The sequence below is a fragment of the Diorhabda sublineata genome, chromosome 1 (genome assembly GCF_026230105.1).
Source record: "Diorhabda sublineata isolate icDioSubl1.1 chromosome 1, icDioSubl1.1, whole genome shotgun sequence".
Lineage (NCBI taxonomy): Eukaryota > Metazoa > Arthropoda > Insecta > Coleoptera > Chrysomelidae > Diorhabda > Diorhabda sublineata.
In genome coordinates, this window is record NC_079474.1 from 19,083,335 (window position 1) to 19,100,395 (window position 17,061).

Sequence of the window (17,061 nt, forward strand, 5' to 3'; positions counted from 1 at the left end):
TCTCCGAGACGCCATGGCAACGTCGCCGGCTACGTATCAAAATTATTCGTAGATCATCGTGGTATGTGTAATTTGATCAAACTTCCATTATTCTGTAAATGGGCCTAAATTATTGGGAATATCCTTGAAATAGGGAAAAAATCATGTAGTTCTTAGATCCTGTAGCTTATATAGTGTGAGAATCACAAATTAGATTATCAAAATCAACGTTTTCAAAAAAATTTTTTTCGCCTTGGTACCAGTGCCATTCCTTGTTGTACAACTGATGCAATTAAGTTTTAAAATTATCTTTGTCCAATAAAAAACGTAGCAGTTTAGTCTTGGCTAAATAAGGTTTCCACTTTGACACAATTCTAAAAGTTAGTTTGTGTGGTTTATTGTACATAAATACATTTTACTACGACACTGACTATACTGGAACGTGTAATAAAAAATAATTCCTCTTTTTGTTATTATTTCCAAGTTTTTATTTCTTCAAATGAAAGGAAACAATAACAGAAAGTTGGGTTAAAATTCACACAAAAGAAACCCCTTATTTCTCATTATTATGTAAAAAGACTGGAATACAACTTTTGTCTTGTAAGAAGACATATTTCAGTGAAAACATTAGGAGATGTAAATTTTAATTTTCAATATAACTACCAATTTTTTGTATTTCAACTTAGCTGTGTTTGGTTTTCAATATTTTTCTTCGTTTCTTCGAGTTTACGTCCATCGAATTTTATGATTGAAATGTCTACCTCACAGTACGGCTGGAACAAAACACATGTCTCCCAAATGTAACCTTACGGTTTTAAATCTTCCATCCTAGTAGTTTTAAATCTAAAAGTTGAATAACCGTCCCTTCCCTGTAAATTGGTAACTCGCTTGGGTTCAACCCATAAAAAAAATCCCTTCAACTACAGTTCATTTGCTTTAGTACCAGCCATTGCCAAGGTCAAGAAAAAAGTCGTTAACCAGCATCTTGAGATATCTCGACTCTGCTAACATTATGAACGACCATCAATACGACCTTTGTAAACATAAATCAACCGGGGATCTCCTGTTACCAACGTATGGACTGAAGCTATAGAGAAATATGGGAAATCCTGAGCATTCGCACTGTAAGGCTTTTGAAAAGGCTTAACATGCCAACCTTCTCAATAAATTAATATCGCACTATTTGACATCTTCACTTATCGACTGGCTTAGTAGTTTCCTCAAAGACCATCCAGATCGCTATTGATAGACTCATCTCAGAAAGGGTTCAACTTTGGTACTCCGCAGGGAACTGCAAACCCGATCTATAGCTTTGTCGACGATAACACACTGATGTTGTCACCATCATTACAGATCTTGAAAATATTCTGTAATGGGGTGTAAACAATTTGATTGAGTTTAATGCAGCAAAGACCCAGGCTGCTGTATTTACAAAGAAGGCTAGCACTGCGGCTCAGGATTTGATCCTGTCTGGATATAAAGAATCACTATTACCGCAAATTCGCTAGTTGGGTCTTGAGGTTTGTAGTTTATGTCCTGGCATTTTACTAAGATAGATTCACAAAAACTTGAAGCTGTTTTCAAGACCAAATAGCTTTACACTCCTCAATAGCTTCTAATCCTCCACAAGGCCCAGCTTCGTTCATCTTTGTTGCTTGGCTTCCAACCTTCTACCTTGAAGATGCTCGACTCGACACAGAAAAAGCCATTTGACTTCGGCTACCAAGGCACGGCTTTTCCGAAAATACAACATACAGAAGTTCGAAATCAATCCGCAGGCATCTTCATACGGAATGCTACTCGATCGTGATAGAGTTCATTCTCTTAAGCTTGTTTTTTACATAAAAAACTAATTTGTATGTTATAAATATTTTTCTCGTCTTTTTATCCGCATTTTTTGGTCTTCTAGTGTTAGTGGTAGCACAGGTCACCGTAACTATTGACGCTACTCCTATTTTTTTTTATTATTTATTAACTAACCAAGTAATATAATTGATAAAAAACAAAGTTGTTACTCATTAAATATGAGTCATCAGTTTTCTTTAATTATTAATATGCACATACTTTTCAATTAATTATTTATAATAACTGTTTTAACCTAAATTTTTAAATTGATGTAATGCCGCTTGTGTGACTTAAAAAATCAAATCAGTGACGTGCAGCTAGAGCTATAAATTTGATGTAAACGATGTCGGTACAAAATTTCTTTATTTGGAAAATTGTGGATTGAAAAGATTAATTTTTGATATGTATAAAATAAATTAAATAATTGACACGTACTTGATAAATTATAATACTAAAAATATTTTAGATCCGACTCTGACTATGGTTACTGATCACTATTCTGCAACTTTTTATTGCATCGTCTGTATTTTTATGAAACAAAAAGATTTATTTTGAAAGCTCTATTTATAATTTCCTGTATACGTTAAGGAAATTAAAACCGATTTCCTCTATTAACTTTTCAGTAGTTTAATTACAAACAAATTTTCTTTAATTTCAATTCTAAAGATAAATATCTTGTTTCAACTTTACAGTGTACTTTTATCACATGTCTTAAGAATTTGGTCAAGGTAATGACTGATAAAAATCAGGCAAATCACATGTGAGAATTTTTTAGGTGATATTATTCATTTTAGAAATTATTCAAGTACAGAGTAAATAGATAGATTTAACTCAAAGCTATTTTCTGAAGCTCGCTGTCCAATTCCAGAGTACCAACGAACTCCCAGTATCTATACTGGCTTCAAGAAGAAGTTTTTTTATCCAGTGCTAAAGCATTCTAGAATTCTTCTTGGATGCTTCATGGGACAATAATGTCCAGTAAGAGATCCAGTGATTCTTTTTGTTTAGATCCAAATATTTTTTGAATCTATGGGTGTGAGCTTCAAAAATATTTCCCATTCTCTGTTTTATCGAAAAGAACTATTTGTTATTGGTTGGCTAAATTTAAACGGGGTCGATGAAGGTGAACGTTTTGGTCGTCCAATTGAGCTGGTTACTCCAGAAAACATAAAAAAAGTCCACAAATTAGTTATATCTAATCTAATAAATTTAAATTGCGTGAGATCGCTGAGGCCGTAGAGATATCAGACAATTATGCATGACCATGAGAAAGGTTTTTTCAAAGTCTGTGCTACGTTTAGTCATATTCGATAAAAACAAACGTGTTAATGATTCAGAGCAGTGTTTGGCTATGTTTACACGTAATAAATCAGATTTTTTGCATAGATATGTGACAATGGATGAAACATGGATCCATCACTAACTCCGGAATCAAAACGATTATCATCTGAGTGGACTACGACCGGTCAACCACATCCAAACGCACAATAGTCAGCTGGGAAGGTTATGGCGTCAATATTTTGGGATACGAATGAAATATCTATCTCCAAAAGGGACAGACAATCAATAGCGGATACTGAATCGTTTAAATGCAAAAATCAAGAAAAAACGGCCTCTTATATCGAAGAAAAAACAACTGTTTCACCAATAGAATGCACCGATTACAAGTCGATGTCAACGATGGTTTAATTGAACGAATTACACTTTAAATTGCTTCCTTATCCACCGTATGTAGCTCCAAGTAACTATTAGCTATTCCCTGATCTTAAAAAATGCTCGCCGGTAAGAAAATCAGCTAAAATAAAGAAGAAATTCCTTAAACTGAATCTTATTTTGAGGAAAAAGACAAATCCTTCTACAAGCACGGCATCGAGAAGTTGGATTGATTGTATTGCTTGATGTATAAAGTCTTTTCTGAAGCCGTTAAATGTCGGTCTCTCAATACTGACTGCGTAATAAATCGATGGTCTACTACCGCTGTTGCCTTTGGCCATCTTATCGTAGCTACCACTTTCCAGGGAACGCCGGAGTGCATGGTAGACTTCGCTACCCCAAGCGTTTCGGCAGTGTATGGTAAGGCTATGTTAACATTTGATAGAACCATATTTTTCTGGACCAAATTGAAAAAAATGTATATTAAGCACAGAAAAGACTTGGTTAATAAATTGAAGATGTTTAAATGTGCGAAAAATTAATTACAGTTTAGAATAGTTCCGGTAAAGGTGAATCAAATCTGAGTTTTATCCAATTGTTTACTAATCCTGAAGGGATTAATTCAATTATTATATAATATTATATTAATAATTAATTCAATGGACTTAGACCCTGTCTAACTAGAATACCCACAAAAACGAAAAAAAGTGTATATGAGGTATATGAACAGAACTAAATAGTTGCCCGATTTTGAGAATTTAAATCTACTTCCATGTTAAATAATTTTATGTTTCCGCATGTTGCCAAAATGAATATTTTGCTTCAGGCGAAAGCTGTTGGACGGGTATTATTTGAACAAGTTTGTAAGCAACTGCACCTTTTAGAAGCTGATTATTTCGGTTTGGAATATACTGATAACCATGGTACCAGGGTAAGTTTTGACTCACTCACACATACATCACCGATTAACATTATGTATAAACTATTTATATAATAGTATTGGTTGGATTTACAAAAACCCATATCCCGTCAACTTGGTCTTTCATTGGTCGATCCACTTCTATATTTCTGCGTAAAATTTTATACTCCCGATCCAGCTCAGTTAGAAGAAGAATACACTCGATATTTATTCTGTCTTCAAGTCAAAAGAGACCTCTCTCAGGGAACAATGCAATGTAACGAAAATACAGGTGAAACGAAAGAACTTTCTTTTTAAATTTCTCGCTTATTTTTTCATTATTTCGTAGCTGCTCTTATGGCGAGCTACATAGTCCAAGCTGAATGTGGAGATTTTGTAGCTGAAGATTATCCTGATCATACATATTTGTCGAGCTACAAGTTCGTACCGCAACAGGATCATGAAATGGAAAGAAAAATTATGGAGAATCATAAAAAACACGCGTAAGCTCAATTATTTTATTGAAAATTTAATTCTAAATTTTGTCATACTTGTTTAGTAAACTACATTTGAAAATATAGTGCATTCTAACTTTAAATTTATTTAGTTAGTTCTCGATATTTTGTAAACGAACCATTTTCAAATATTCCGATTCCAGTTACGATGATAACTTTATATTTCAGTGGACAATCACCAGCTGAAGCGGATTTAAATCTTCTCGAAACGGCACGGAGGTGCGAATATTACGGTATGAAACTACATCCAGCTAAAGATCACGAAAACACACTTTTACACCTATCCGTTGCTCATATGGGTATAGTAGTGTTTCAAAATAATACTAAAATCAATACGTTTTCATGGGCGAAAATAAGAAAAATATCCTTCAAGAGGAAAAGATTTCTCATTAAGCTACATCCTGAAGGATATGTAAGTAAAAATATGGTAAGCTTAAATTTCCCTATTAACAGAATTAACAATCCCGCATTATCTATTCAGATTTTTCCATCTCATTAACACATTTTAATACATGGAAACACGTTTTAGGTAACAATTATAATTTTTTAAAATTAATTTAATATTTTCCTTTGTACTAATATCTCCAAATATACTAAATCGCACGACTTTATAGCTCTTGTTGGGAATATCTTGATATGCCTGTCTTTTTGTCATCCTTTTTGACATTTGTCTTTCTATAAAGATGTAGATTGTGGTTTACGTTGCACTGCACCCTCAAGGTTTACTATACACCCCTATCGATGTGTATTGGTAATCTGTGTTGAGTTAATGGAGGTTAGATCGGCTCTCTTACAGGTTTCTGTTCCCAATAATTTTTCGTGTATGCTTGGTGTGAGATAATATAGAACTAGGTGAACCGAAATATCTTTCTGCTCCCCATAGAATCTCCTTTTCTCATAAGGTGCTTCCCAATGAGGTGGTGAAGTTTGGTTTCATTAAGAACTGAATACTTTTTGATATTTGTGTTACTACGAAGATGTTTACATTGAACTGTAACCTCAAAGTTTACTATATACCCCTATCAGAGGTGTTTTCGTAATCTACAGTTTTCCTCCTTCTGCTCCAGAGTTCTTATGACCTCCAGTACCTGTTAATAGGAGGTTAGATCGTCTCTCCTACAGGTTTCTGTTCCCAATAATTTTTCGTGTATGCTTGGTGTGAGGTAATATAGAACTAGGTGCATCGAAATATCTTCCTCTGCCCCATAGAATCTATATTTGTCAGTTTCTATAAGAACTTCTCTTATCAGGTGCTTTCCAGCGAGGTGGTGAAGTTCCAAAAATAATTTTTGGATTTATCCAGTCTAAGGAGGAAATGCCAGAGAGTTATTTTGATTTGATTTTCTCTTTCTTCGGAAACTCTTTTAGGAGCATTTCTGCATCACACAAAATCTTTGGATCGATAAAAAGTATTTGTGCTTCTTTTTTGATCATTGTATAGGTCTCATGATTTGTTTTGGTTCATAATTGACCAAGAACAAAGATTAAATTCTTATACTTGTCTTAGATGAATTAATAAAAAAAGAACTCAGTACTTTGATACTTATTTAATTATCAGAAGTGCTGTGTCATATTTATTTTGAGGTTCATTCCCTAACGTCTTTTAGTATCAAGTATTTTTATCTGCAATGACTTTAAACAGGAACCTAGAGATAATAAGTATTTGATATAAGCCCCAAATACTCCAGTGCTGGTTACTGCAGTATATAAATCTACCATTAAAAAGTAATTCTCACTCTTTCAGTCGTTCGTCGTAGCAAGGTGGTGAAGTTCTTTTTGATACTTATTTTTTAAATTATTTTATCATGATGAAATAATTAAAAAATTTAGTTAAACAGAACCAGGCTTTTGATAATCACATTTTTTGTACCTTCTCTATATATTTTGATCTGTCTGTTACTAAATGAAGGGGTGTGTGACCTTAAGTACTCTGGTTGGAGGTGTTTTCATAGCACTAGTCATTAAAGTGATTCATTTCCAAAAAATTCCTTTTTTTCGGTGCTTAAGGAAAATATTAATCTACATATAGAAAAAAATTCTCGCTCAACAAGATTTTGAGCCCTTAATATCAATTTTAATTACTTATAGTTTAAATATAAAGTTTTACCATTTAAAATTTTTTTACATGCATTTTAAATGATAAAACTTTATATTTAAATTTTAAGTACTTAAAATTTATATTAAGAGCTGAAACTTGGTGATAATTTTTTTTCTATATGTAGATTAATATTTTGCTTGAGCACCGAAAACAATTTTTTCCGAAACGAATCACCCTTTATCAATTCTAGCACAAATTCCAGAACATTATTTAATTGTAAATAGAGCCCTAATAATTATGCGTTAATTTTTAATAGATGTAGTTTTTAGAGATGTACTAGTTATATTTGTCTATTATTTCTTTTCACATTACCTAAAATATTCGGAATCAGTTTTTGACCATTTATTGAAAATACTGTTAATTATATTAGTTTTATCATTTTTTTCAGGGTTATTATAGAGATATGGTTGACTTTTTCTTCGAAGGCAGAAACGAATGTAAAAATTTTTGGAAAAAGTGTGTAGAAAACCATGGATTCTTTCGATGTGCTTCCGTTAAACATGTATCGAGGCATAAAACTAGAGTCTTGTCGAGAGGAAGTTCATTTAGGTAATCAACCCATGAGAGTCTAAATAATTTCGGTTTTTATCAACATCAACTAGTTTTTTTACCACCTCTAACGAAAAAGCCGCGTCTGCAAAAAATGTGAAAAACATGGAACATGTATTTGTGTTCACATAAATACAACATCACAAAAGTATGAATATTTGTTTCTGGTGAAAAGAGAATTTGTACTTGAAGTTGTAGTTCCGTCAACCTGTTGACAAACAGCTGTTCGACCACTATCTGCAACTTGCCATGAATAGAGAAAGAGAATAGAGAAAACGTTATACACATCCAAGTGAATGTATACGCTGACAACTATCCAATATTTTCCTAAGCTTTTTTTGAAATTCGAGCGGTAAAATTGTATATTTACTGTGGCCATTTGTAAACACTAGTCCTTGAGGAGTTAATATTTTTTGTCATTTATTTCTAGTTCTTTTTTATTATTCCTCTTACACCAGTGATAAATCACAGAAGAGATCAATGAATCTGAAATAAGTACAAAGTATAGGGAGTAGCTATAATAAGTTTTCCAGCATGAAATATAGCTTATGCAATTGAAAATCATTAGAAAATATTCAAAATTGAATAATCTTTTAATTATATTAAAATTTTGTTATTTCAGGTATAGTGGTAAAACACAAAAACAAATAATAGAATTTGTTAGAGATAATTATGTGAAACGTCAAACATTCCAAAGGTAAGTACAATATTTTTTGTGGCATGACCTCGATTTTATTTTTTTTTATTTGACGATTACACTGAGAACACTATTACATAATTACATTCACACTCATACACGTTATTACTGAAATAAGTATTGCCTATTATATCCCCATTTGAAGTAGTTGTATATAAAATTTTTATAAAAAGTTTCGTATTGTACTAGATTGTTGATACCATTACAAATATTTTGACAAAATTGCTTTCAATTAAACTTAAATCATCTTTGGAATATCTGAGTTATGGTATTTATAATCAGTTTTGAAATATCCTTAACCCTACGTTTAGTATACATCCATTTAATTGAGATGTACTTTAGAAAGACATTTTTGGGACTCACATGGAAAACTTATGGAACAGAAACATAGAAATGAAAATATATGAATAATAAGCAGTACAATGGACACATTGAAAGAATTAGAAATAGTGTTGTAAGATGAGGCAGTGATCTGGGGCACTGAAAGTATTGATATGTAAAACCAATGCCATAAATCTTCCATATCCATATACTATTGGAAACCGTGTAGAAAAAAAATATTGCTAAAAATGTTTAGACCAGGAATAAACTGAACTTTCCTTGAACAAGTAATCAAATCTGGAGCATGCCTCAGGATGAAATACCGAGCCATGAGAACATGCTGTACTAGAAATGATTCTAAATCCCCCATATATGATTGAAAAGCGTGGCAGAAAAACCTAGCTCAGAATTTTCAGAGGAGCCACCAGGGGTAAACCGAACGTTCCTTGAAAAAGTGATCAAATCTGGAGCATGCCTCAAGATTAAATACCGAGCCATGAGAACATGCCCAACAGCTGTACTAGAAGTGATTCTAAATCTTCCATATACGATTGGAAAGCGTCGCAGGAAAACCTCATTCAGAATTTTCAGTGGAGGAGCCACCAAGAATAAACTGAACGAAAAAAATTATAAAATTTGGAGCATACTTGAGATAATATACTGAAAAAGTTTAGCTTTTGGAAAAAGTTTACCTGAAAACTATGATGTAAAAAGAACCACCATACTCGAAGAGGACAGAAATTTCTTTTAATGGAACCCAGATTGATCCAAAACAGCAAACGGAATTGAAGCAGGCGTATATGGAGAAAGTTTGGGGAATGCATTAAGTCTTTTTCAAGCAGAAATATATGTAAGTAAAAAATGTGTCCAATACAACTCAAAGAAGAATTATCACAAACAGGAGATTGTTCAATAACCAAACAGAAGCTTAGAGTTCCAAAAATAAGCAAATTGTCATCTTAATGGTTTCTGGGACACACTGGATCGAAAGGAAATGAAGTAGCAGACAGACTTGTTAGAGTCTTGTTAAATCAGTTACTAGAAGAATCTGTAAGGGTTGAAACAGGTAAAAATACTCTTGATTGTCTCAATCAAAGTAAGAACAAATGTAGTCCAGTATAGGAGAGAACACCTGAAGATGCAAGGTCTAGCAGGGAATAATACGTAGAGGTGGAAACTTTTATCCATATTCCCTCGAAGTGTTTGAAATAGAAGATGTAGATCTTTGGTAGCTAAAGCCATTCCATATTCTAAATTTTCTAAAAGAAGATCAGGTATAAACACTGTGCCTCAGCAAGAAGAGGAGACCCAGATTCACAATCCCAACTAGTTGATCCTGTAGAAGTATAAGTAATAGATAAATATATATCAGTTCCTCGATAGTACTGGTCTTGGTAACAAGTATCATCATATTGTTGATCAACAATAAGATGAATAAATTCAACAAAACGAAAAAATAATGAAAACAAAAGAAAAAAACAACAACTGATAAGATGATAATTGCTACCAAGGCAAGTACTACAGATGTACTGACACATCTTTATCTATTACTTTATACTTTTACAGCATCATCTATTTTGGATGGTGCATCTATTTTGGCCTGTTTCTGGATTCTAATACTCATCCCATAGCCTTTCATGAGGCTTGATTTTGGTTTATATTTCTTCTTAATCCACCAATTCTACTCAACTTTGTATCCCTTCATTTTATTCCATTCGCTTTTTTGTGTTCTATATATTCCTAGTAATAAACCGATCGACTCTATAGCAACTCTTCGTAACAATTCTGTCATTTACATCCTCATCTATGTACCAACATTTTAGACCCCTAACTACTTAATATCTTGTCTTAGGTTTCAAAGTCTTTGCTCTAATCCTCGTCCATTCATCCGTTCTTACCCATCTGTGTGTGTTTGGTGGTATATACACTGCACCTCAAAGAATCTATTGGGTATCCTCTTCTTGCTACGACACAGTGCTTATACCTGATCAATTAATCCTACTTCTTTTAGAAAATTAAGAATATGGAATGGCTTTAGCTATTATATCTTCTATTTCAAACACTCCAGGTGTATTACTATGGAGTTACGTACTGTCTCACACGTAGGAATACGGATAGAGGTTTCCACCTCAAAATTTTTATTTATTTTATTTATTTTTATTTAGACTATAATTATCAGATTTTACTGATAACATTGTCTGAGAATCGAATCTGTTTCAAATCAAAGGATGAAAATTTGTTATTTGACATTTGTCAAAATATTTTCTTGATATATATCAACAATCTACAAGGCAGTAAATAGTTCGCTTTTCGCTTATAATTACTAAAAGTATTTTTTAAAACTCCCAGTAAAATCTTGTTAAAGTAAAATAGGTAGCTGAATTGTGGAGTGTGGAGCATGGTTGTTTTGTAGCATTTTAAAATTGGAAAATGCTGTTTTCCGACAGTTTATTTTTTATTTACATGTAGCTACTTTTAAAAGGGAAGGAGGAAGGGCTTCGAAATTTTCTCTATAAAAAATAATGTCGTTTCTATATTTATTTTCTAGGAAATACACTCGTGAGCAAAAAAAACGATACCACTGCAATCTCAAGTCACTAATATTTATAAAAGGTTATTTACCTGACCAAATACTATCATTTAGCTATTAAACATCAACCCATACACATCTTCGTTAACAACAAACAAGAATTCTACCTGAAAATGGACACAATAAGTGATAAAGATGCTCAAACGGTCTCCCTGCGACAAGGCCAGAGTTAGCAAGAAGTGGACAGTACACTGAACTGCTGCTGTTTCCAGAGTTTACCGTCGTTGCCAAGAAACCACTTACCTTCATCGAAAATGCGTTCCGGAAGTAAAAGAAGCACATCTGATACAGATAACTGATTCATTAAGTCTAATAAGAGCTCACAGAAACGCGAGTGGCTGGATAGTCAGAAGAAGACTAAAAGCAGCTAACCTTGAACCAAACAAGTCATCTACTGGTACTGATTTAACCCCAGCCCACCGTCTACGATCAGAATATGCATGCATGGTAGCGACAGAACAGGAGGAGTCAACAAAAGACCTGAAGAAACGTGGCTTTTGGAGGAGGGTTCTAAATAGTTTGAGCGGACATTTCCATGGAAGTAAAAACGAAAACCGATACATAGAAGAAATTTTAGGGGATAACGACGTTTCCTACGCCACTTTCATCGGCGAAAACTTCATCCTAATTCTAAACAATGGTGGTCAACATATTACTGATTCCGTACGACAGTATTTACAGGATGGACTTAGATCTTTTCGAGCATTTATGAGATAAATTTGAGAGAAAAGTTCGGGCTAGAAAATCTGCATCAGCCACGAAATTGGACCTCAAAACGGCGTTCACTGGAAAATGGAATAGCTGTTATTAGTGCCATTGGGGGGAACACTAAATATTCATTGGTTAATTTGAAATAAATTATTATTTTGATGAATTTAAGCTTATATTGTCTTCACTGTTTAATTATAAGCATTGTTCATAGTTTAAGATTCCTTCCTTAATTGCTTTGAGATGATAAAATCAGAAAAAGAATAAAAGAAGCTACAGATTTTTTCTAAAGACTTTTGACCGCGAGCGTGCTACTTGAGTCGATTTTTTGCTCACGAGTTTATATTTTTTTCAAGTATAACCTGATAGAATTTTTTTCTATTGTATTCGCTCTGTTTCTCAAAATACATTTACACGGAAATAATCATATAAAATTTTATTTAAATGAAAGGAAATTATGAAAAATAATTGAATTTTGTTAGCACTATATATAAAAAGCAAAGTTAAAAAGGTATTGAAAAAATTTATCAATGGATATAAGGAAAAGTGCCACCACAAATTTCCTAAAAGTTATTTTGTTATATGTATGAATGTAGATATTGAGGCATCATATACATTGCGACCCACTTTCTTGCTGCTATACTGCAGAACCCAGTGTACAACAAAATCTGCACGCGGTATCACCTATTAAGATCTCCTGTTAGTACTCGTTATTTGTTCTTAATAAGTCTTTTAGATTCAGCAGATCTACCCTGGTTATAGTTTATAAAAAGAGTATTTGCCTGTCTCAGTCCCTTTCTGTTGTCTCAATAATTGGTTTTGCTCCTATCTACCTTTTCCAGTGTTTTCTTCCATTGTTCTGTAGCTGATACCAGAGAAGGGTTCAGGTCCCATGAAGGGCTTGTCTACTCCTGTTTTAGCAAGCTTATCATCTCTTTTATTTCCCTTCAATCCATGTGTCCCGGAATCAATTGTAGGAAAATTTCATTTTTCTTGATTAGTCCGTTTAATTTTTCTAAATAATCCCAAAAGAATTTGGATTTTATGATATTAAAGCTAAGTAATAGCTGCTTGGCTATCAGACAGATGGATAGTCCCCATCTAAATTGACCAGGAAACATTTTTCAATTGCATAAATTTTTGTTTGAAAAGTGCTTGGTAGATTGCTAAGTCTATTAATTGAAGTTTTAAAATAGAGTGGGGGGTCGATAACAAATTAATTTCTCCAAAAACTTGAACATAATTGACCATTGGACCATAATAAATCAACAGATGAATATTAAAAACATAACCGGCTAAAAAGCATGTTATACACTGTTGATTCTAAAGTTTTTGTCACAATACAATTGGAGCGATTCAATATTGATATTTGATTGTTTTAATTATTGATACATATAGAAACGACATTAATTATTAAAAAGATTCTACCGTGCTCCATATATCCAAAAAATGAAAAGAAAAAAAGAAAATATCTTGTTAGAAATATTAACTGTTAAGTGTGTAGAAATATTTATTAAGATATTTATTGAATTCCTCGTTCTCTTTTTTGGTTCTGCAGGTCGCAATCGTTCCGTCATTCTAGCGCACATTCGAGCGCCAGCAACATGCATTCGCATTCGACAACTGTCGGGAACAGCATTTCCGCGCATCCTCTGTTACCTCTCGCTGACAGCAATTTAAGCGGTATGTACTATTTCTTCTTGTTTCTATTTTAAAATATGTTCCTAACAATTAAATTACCGATCATCAACAGTTGAAATATTATTAATTGTTTGATTCCTAAGAAATTTACAAAATTAGATTATTTTCCTGTCAGGTAGGCAACCAAAACAACAGATTCTAGTATATTCGCGATTGTGAGAGTACACATTTTAAAAATCAAATCTAAATAACTTAAGGAGGAGTTTGTAAAACAGTAAAAACACTCAAAAGTGGTAAAGCGACCGAAACTAGAGGAATCGTTCCGGAATTAATCGAATACGGATCCGGTTACTACGACATCTGTTATTAGAAGTAATAAATGGAAAATGTCAATAAGGATACATGACATCGCTTTTGAAAAAAGGAGATCGCAAACTATGTGAAAACTATCGTGGGTTATGTGTCATGGCTTCAAGGGAAAGAATATACGGAATAATACATGGAAACAGTATTGAACAACAGATACAAGATAGGAGAACAGGTAGGATTCGCAGTTGAAAGATCTATGATAAATCACATCTGCACAATTCAACAACTAAAAAAGAAAAAGAACAAAAACAAAAATGTACACCTAGTATTTATAGACCCAAAGAAGGTTTATTATACGTTTTGTAACGACTGAAGGACATTTACAGGATGTTCCACATCAACTATTCCGTTCAGAACTTTCAAGGAAAATAACCTAAAACTTTGGAAAAAGAATGGAGAGGGGAATGGGAATTCCAGGCAAAAAGAAACATCTATACGTTAAAATACCCCGCTCAATCTTTAAAGAAATTGAGTTTTGGAAAATTTTACTGAAACTCGGTACAATGTTAGTTCAAAGCCAATTCATTAAGTCTTAATGGATACTAACCCCCACCAATTTCCCCAAACTACTATGAAGAGCCCAAGTTTACTATAAGAGGAAGGGTTTCGGCTCGAAACTCCATAAACCTCCCCAACTCCGCTAAAACGACTCTGCCATTTTCTTTTTAATTTGGCACGATGATAATTCAAAGAAAGCCGTATTAGTGACAATATCTCAGAAAAACTGGCCGAATCCCTCCTCTTATGGTACCCTTGAACTCTTTATGTGTAGTTTTGGGAGGTTCAGGTTCCGTGCCCATTGAAACTTTCAATCAGTTTGCTTGAAACTGTCATTAAGCCAAGTTTCAAAGCAATTAGGGGTAGTTTTGACGAATTAGAGGTATTTAGGGTTGCGTTCCCATTGAATTTTTTGCTGACGACTAAGTAATGATAGCACAGGATGAGGAGTATCTGGTTTATATAGTGAGGAGTATGAGGAAGTAAAACAAATTCTTTTCAAGGGAAAAATAGAGTACCACTTTACGATTGAGCTAGATTTGAGTCACTGTTTGATTGCTCAAGAAACATACCGCAACAACTGTCCCTTGGTTTTCCACGAGATGCTGATTGTAATCGAAATGGCAGTAGATTCTTCCAAGTTTCAGATGTTTAACCTACGAGACCTCTAAAAAATTCTATCGGAGGAACTATTAGAAAAAATGTGCTTAACGCCCAACGAGGGAACAATGATTTATGATGACCCGTGATGGACAGACGTTTCACTATATATTCTAGGAATACTTTTTCTACGTAATAATAAATCAAATTAATTCAATTGTAGGGAACATGAGCTGTAGATACTGTTTCTTGCATTGGTCTTATGTTTGCTTGTAATAACTAATATGTATTTAAGATTTGGTATTTTAGTTTGTACCGTTTCTAACAGGTTTATATGTTCTGTAAGAGATAGCAGTAAATATTTGGTTGTAGTTAGAAAGCTTAATATTATTAATAGAAGATTTGGTTTACCACCCGCTTTTAATAAACAAGGTACCACTAGTTTTAGAAAAGATCATTTCGAAAATTTCTTTTGAATCATTTTAAATTTCATACAAATTAGTTATGAATCTATTGTATTGCCTTAAGCCTGGAGTGCTCCTCCAGTCAGACTCGATCTGATCCTTTGCCATCAGTGGAATTCGTTATTAATGTGACACCTCATAAGGCCACAGTAAACCTTGGTGGATCGTAGCCACTTCGTTCCTGTTAGCTAGTACCCCTAAAGTTTGTTTGCATTATCTTGGACGTGCACTCAATAAGTGAATAGTGTGGCTTCTATACGAACACTACTGAGCACAGATTACTTACCATTTCGAATGGGATGACTATGTCCATCATGATGTGCATTAAGTCCATTGGTTTGTTACTGCTCCCTAGAATTCCTCGGCGACCTATCAGATTTACTTTCTGTCTTAGCTTGTGAGCGTTGCTTAATAAGTTGAAGAGGAGACAGGTTTTAACATCCCCTCTAAGTCTATTATGGGGTTATTATTACCATTGTAATACCCAGGCAGATCAGCGTTTTTATTTTTTGAATAGATTTCCCTCTGGTAAATGGGACTAATATTTTACTAGAGCTGATCGAGAGTTTCTCATCAACCCTGCAGTGCTTAGTACCGTTTGCATCATGGCAAAAGTTATGTCTTCGTGCTTGCCCCTTACTATCACTACCAGATCATCTGCATAGTCTAGAACTTTGAATCCAGCCTATACTGAACACACTGTTACTCTATTACTACACCAACACTCACAATTACACTGTTTAACGCGCGTTTCGACAAGTTAAGATAACCACTTCAGAGACTGAACTAAAACCTAATGACTTGATTAACCTATTTTATACAAATATTTTCCACCAATAAACCTTCTCCCGCGAAAATTAATTCCAGCGGGGAAACGACCTTGGCAGCAATCGTCTCATTTATCCACTAAACTATAGAGTGGACTGTAAGAAATTTGTCTCACTTTATAGTTTAGTAGTATAAATGTGAAAATTCCCGCGAAGGAGGTTTTCCCGCTGGAATTAAAAACTACTTTCCGTCATCCAAACCAAACTGATTGTTCGTGAAGAACAATATGGCGCGTTTTATGACGATCGTCTATAATCGGCGCGAAGACGCAACAGCGCGAAAAGTATCACTAATCACTCAAAATGTTGAGCTGATTTTAACAAGGGACATAACAGTCTTTTTTGACTTTATCGTTTTGAAGGTATATTTGGGGTGAACCAAATAGATATTTTGATATTACGTGGTGCTACTACTTATTGAAATTAGTTTATTTGGATCTCAAATACAGACACCTAATACTAATGCGTTGTATATTCTTGAAACTAGTGGTATTACGTTTATTATATAGTCAGCGTCATCAATTGTAGTAACCAATGGAATGTACATATCGAGTGTTTGATAAATATCTAAAATTTATGTTAAAAAAATGTTATCATAAAACATAAACTTGAAATACTAGTTCCTCGCGATCCTCTACCTGTTTATCTGCAGGTGAAAACGTCAGTATTGAACCAGTAACTATTTAAATACGTTATTTTGAAATTTTTGGCGAATTTTGTGAACTATTGACCGACATAATCAAGTTTTACCGCTACATAATATTTATAAGATTGAAGTTGTAAATGATACATCAACTCGAAACTCAAAT

General features: G+C 33.6%; 1 protein-coding gene across 5 annotated transcripts in view; it reads left to right on the forward strand.

The window, feature by feature from the left end:
* LOC130443311 (uncharacterized) overlaps nucleotides 1–17,061 on the forward strand; it is a 55,174-nt gene that overhangs the window by 13,767 nt on the left and 24,346 nt on the right. For 3 of the 5 annotated variants that reach the window (XM_056779071.1, XM_056778282.1, XM_056779852.1), the window contains exons 3-9: nucleotides 4,304–4,408; nucleotides 4,475–4,667; nucleotides 4,725–4,878; nucleotides 5,059–5,317; nucleotides 7,377–7,537; nucleotides 8,160–8,234; nucleotides 13,412–13,536. In XM_056779071.1, coding sequence (XP_056635049.1) covers nucleotides 4,304–4,408; nucleotides 4,475–4,667; nucleotides 4,725–4,878; nucleotides 5,059–5,317; nucleotides 7,377–7,537; nucleotides 8,160–8,234; nucleotides 13,412–13,536 — 1,072 coding nt within the window. The remainder of the gene's footprint in view (nucleotides 1–4,303; nucleotides 4,409–4,474; nucleotides 4,668–4,724; nucleotides 4,879–5,058; nucleotides 5,318–7,376; nucleotides 7,538–8,159; nucleotides 8,235–13,411; nucleotides 13,537–17,061) is intronic. The other 2 variants (XM_056780642.1, XM_056781418.1) reach the window with 1 other exon arrangement.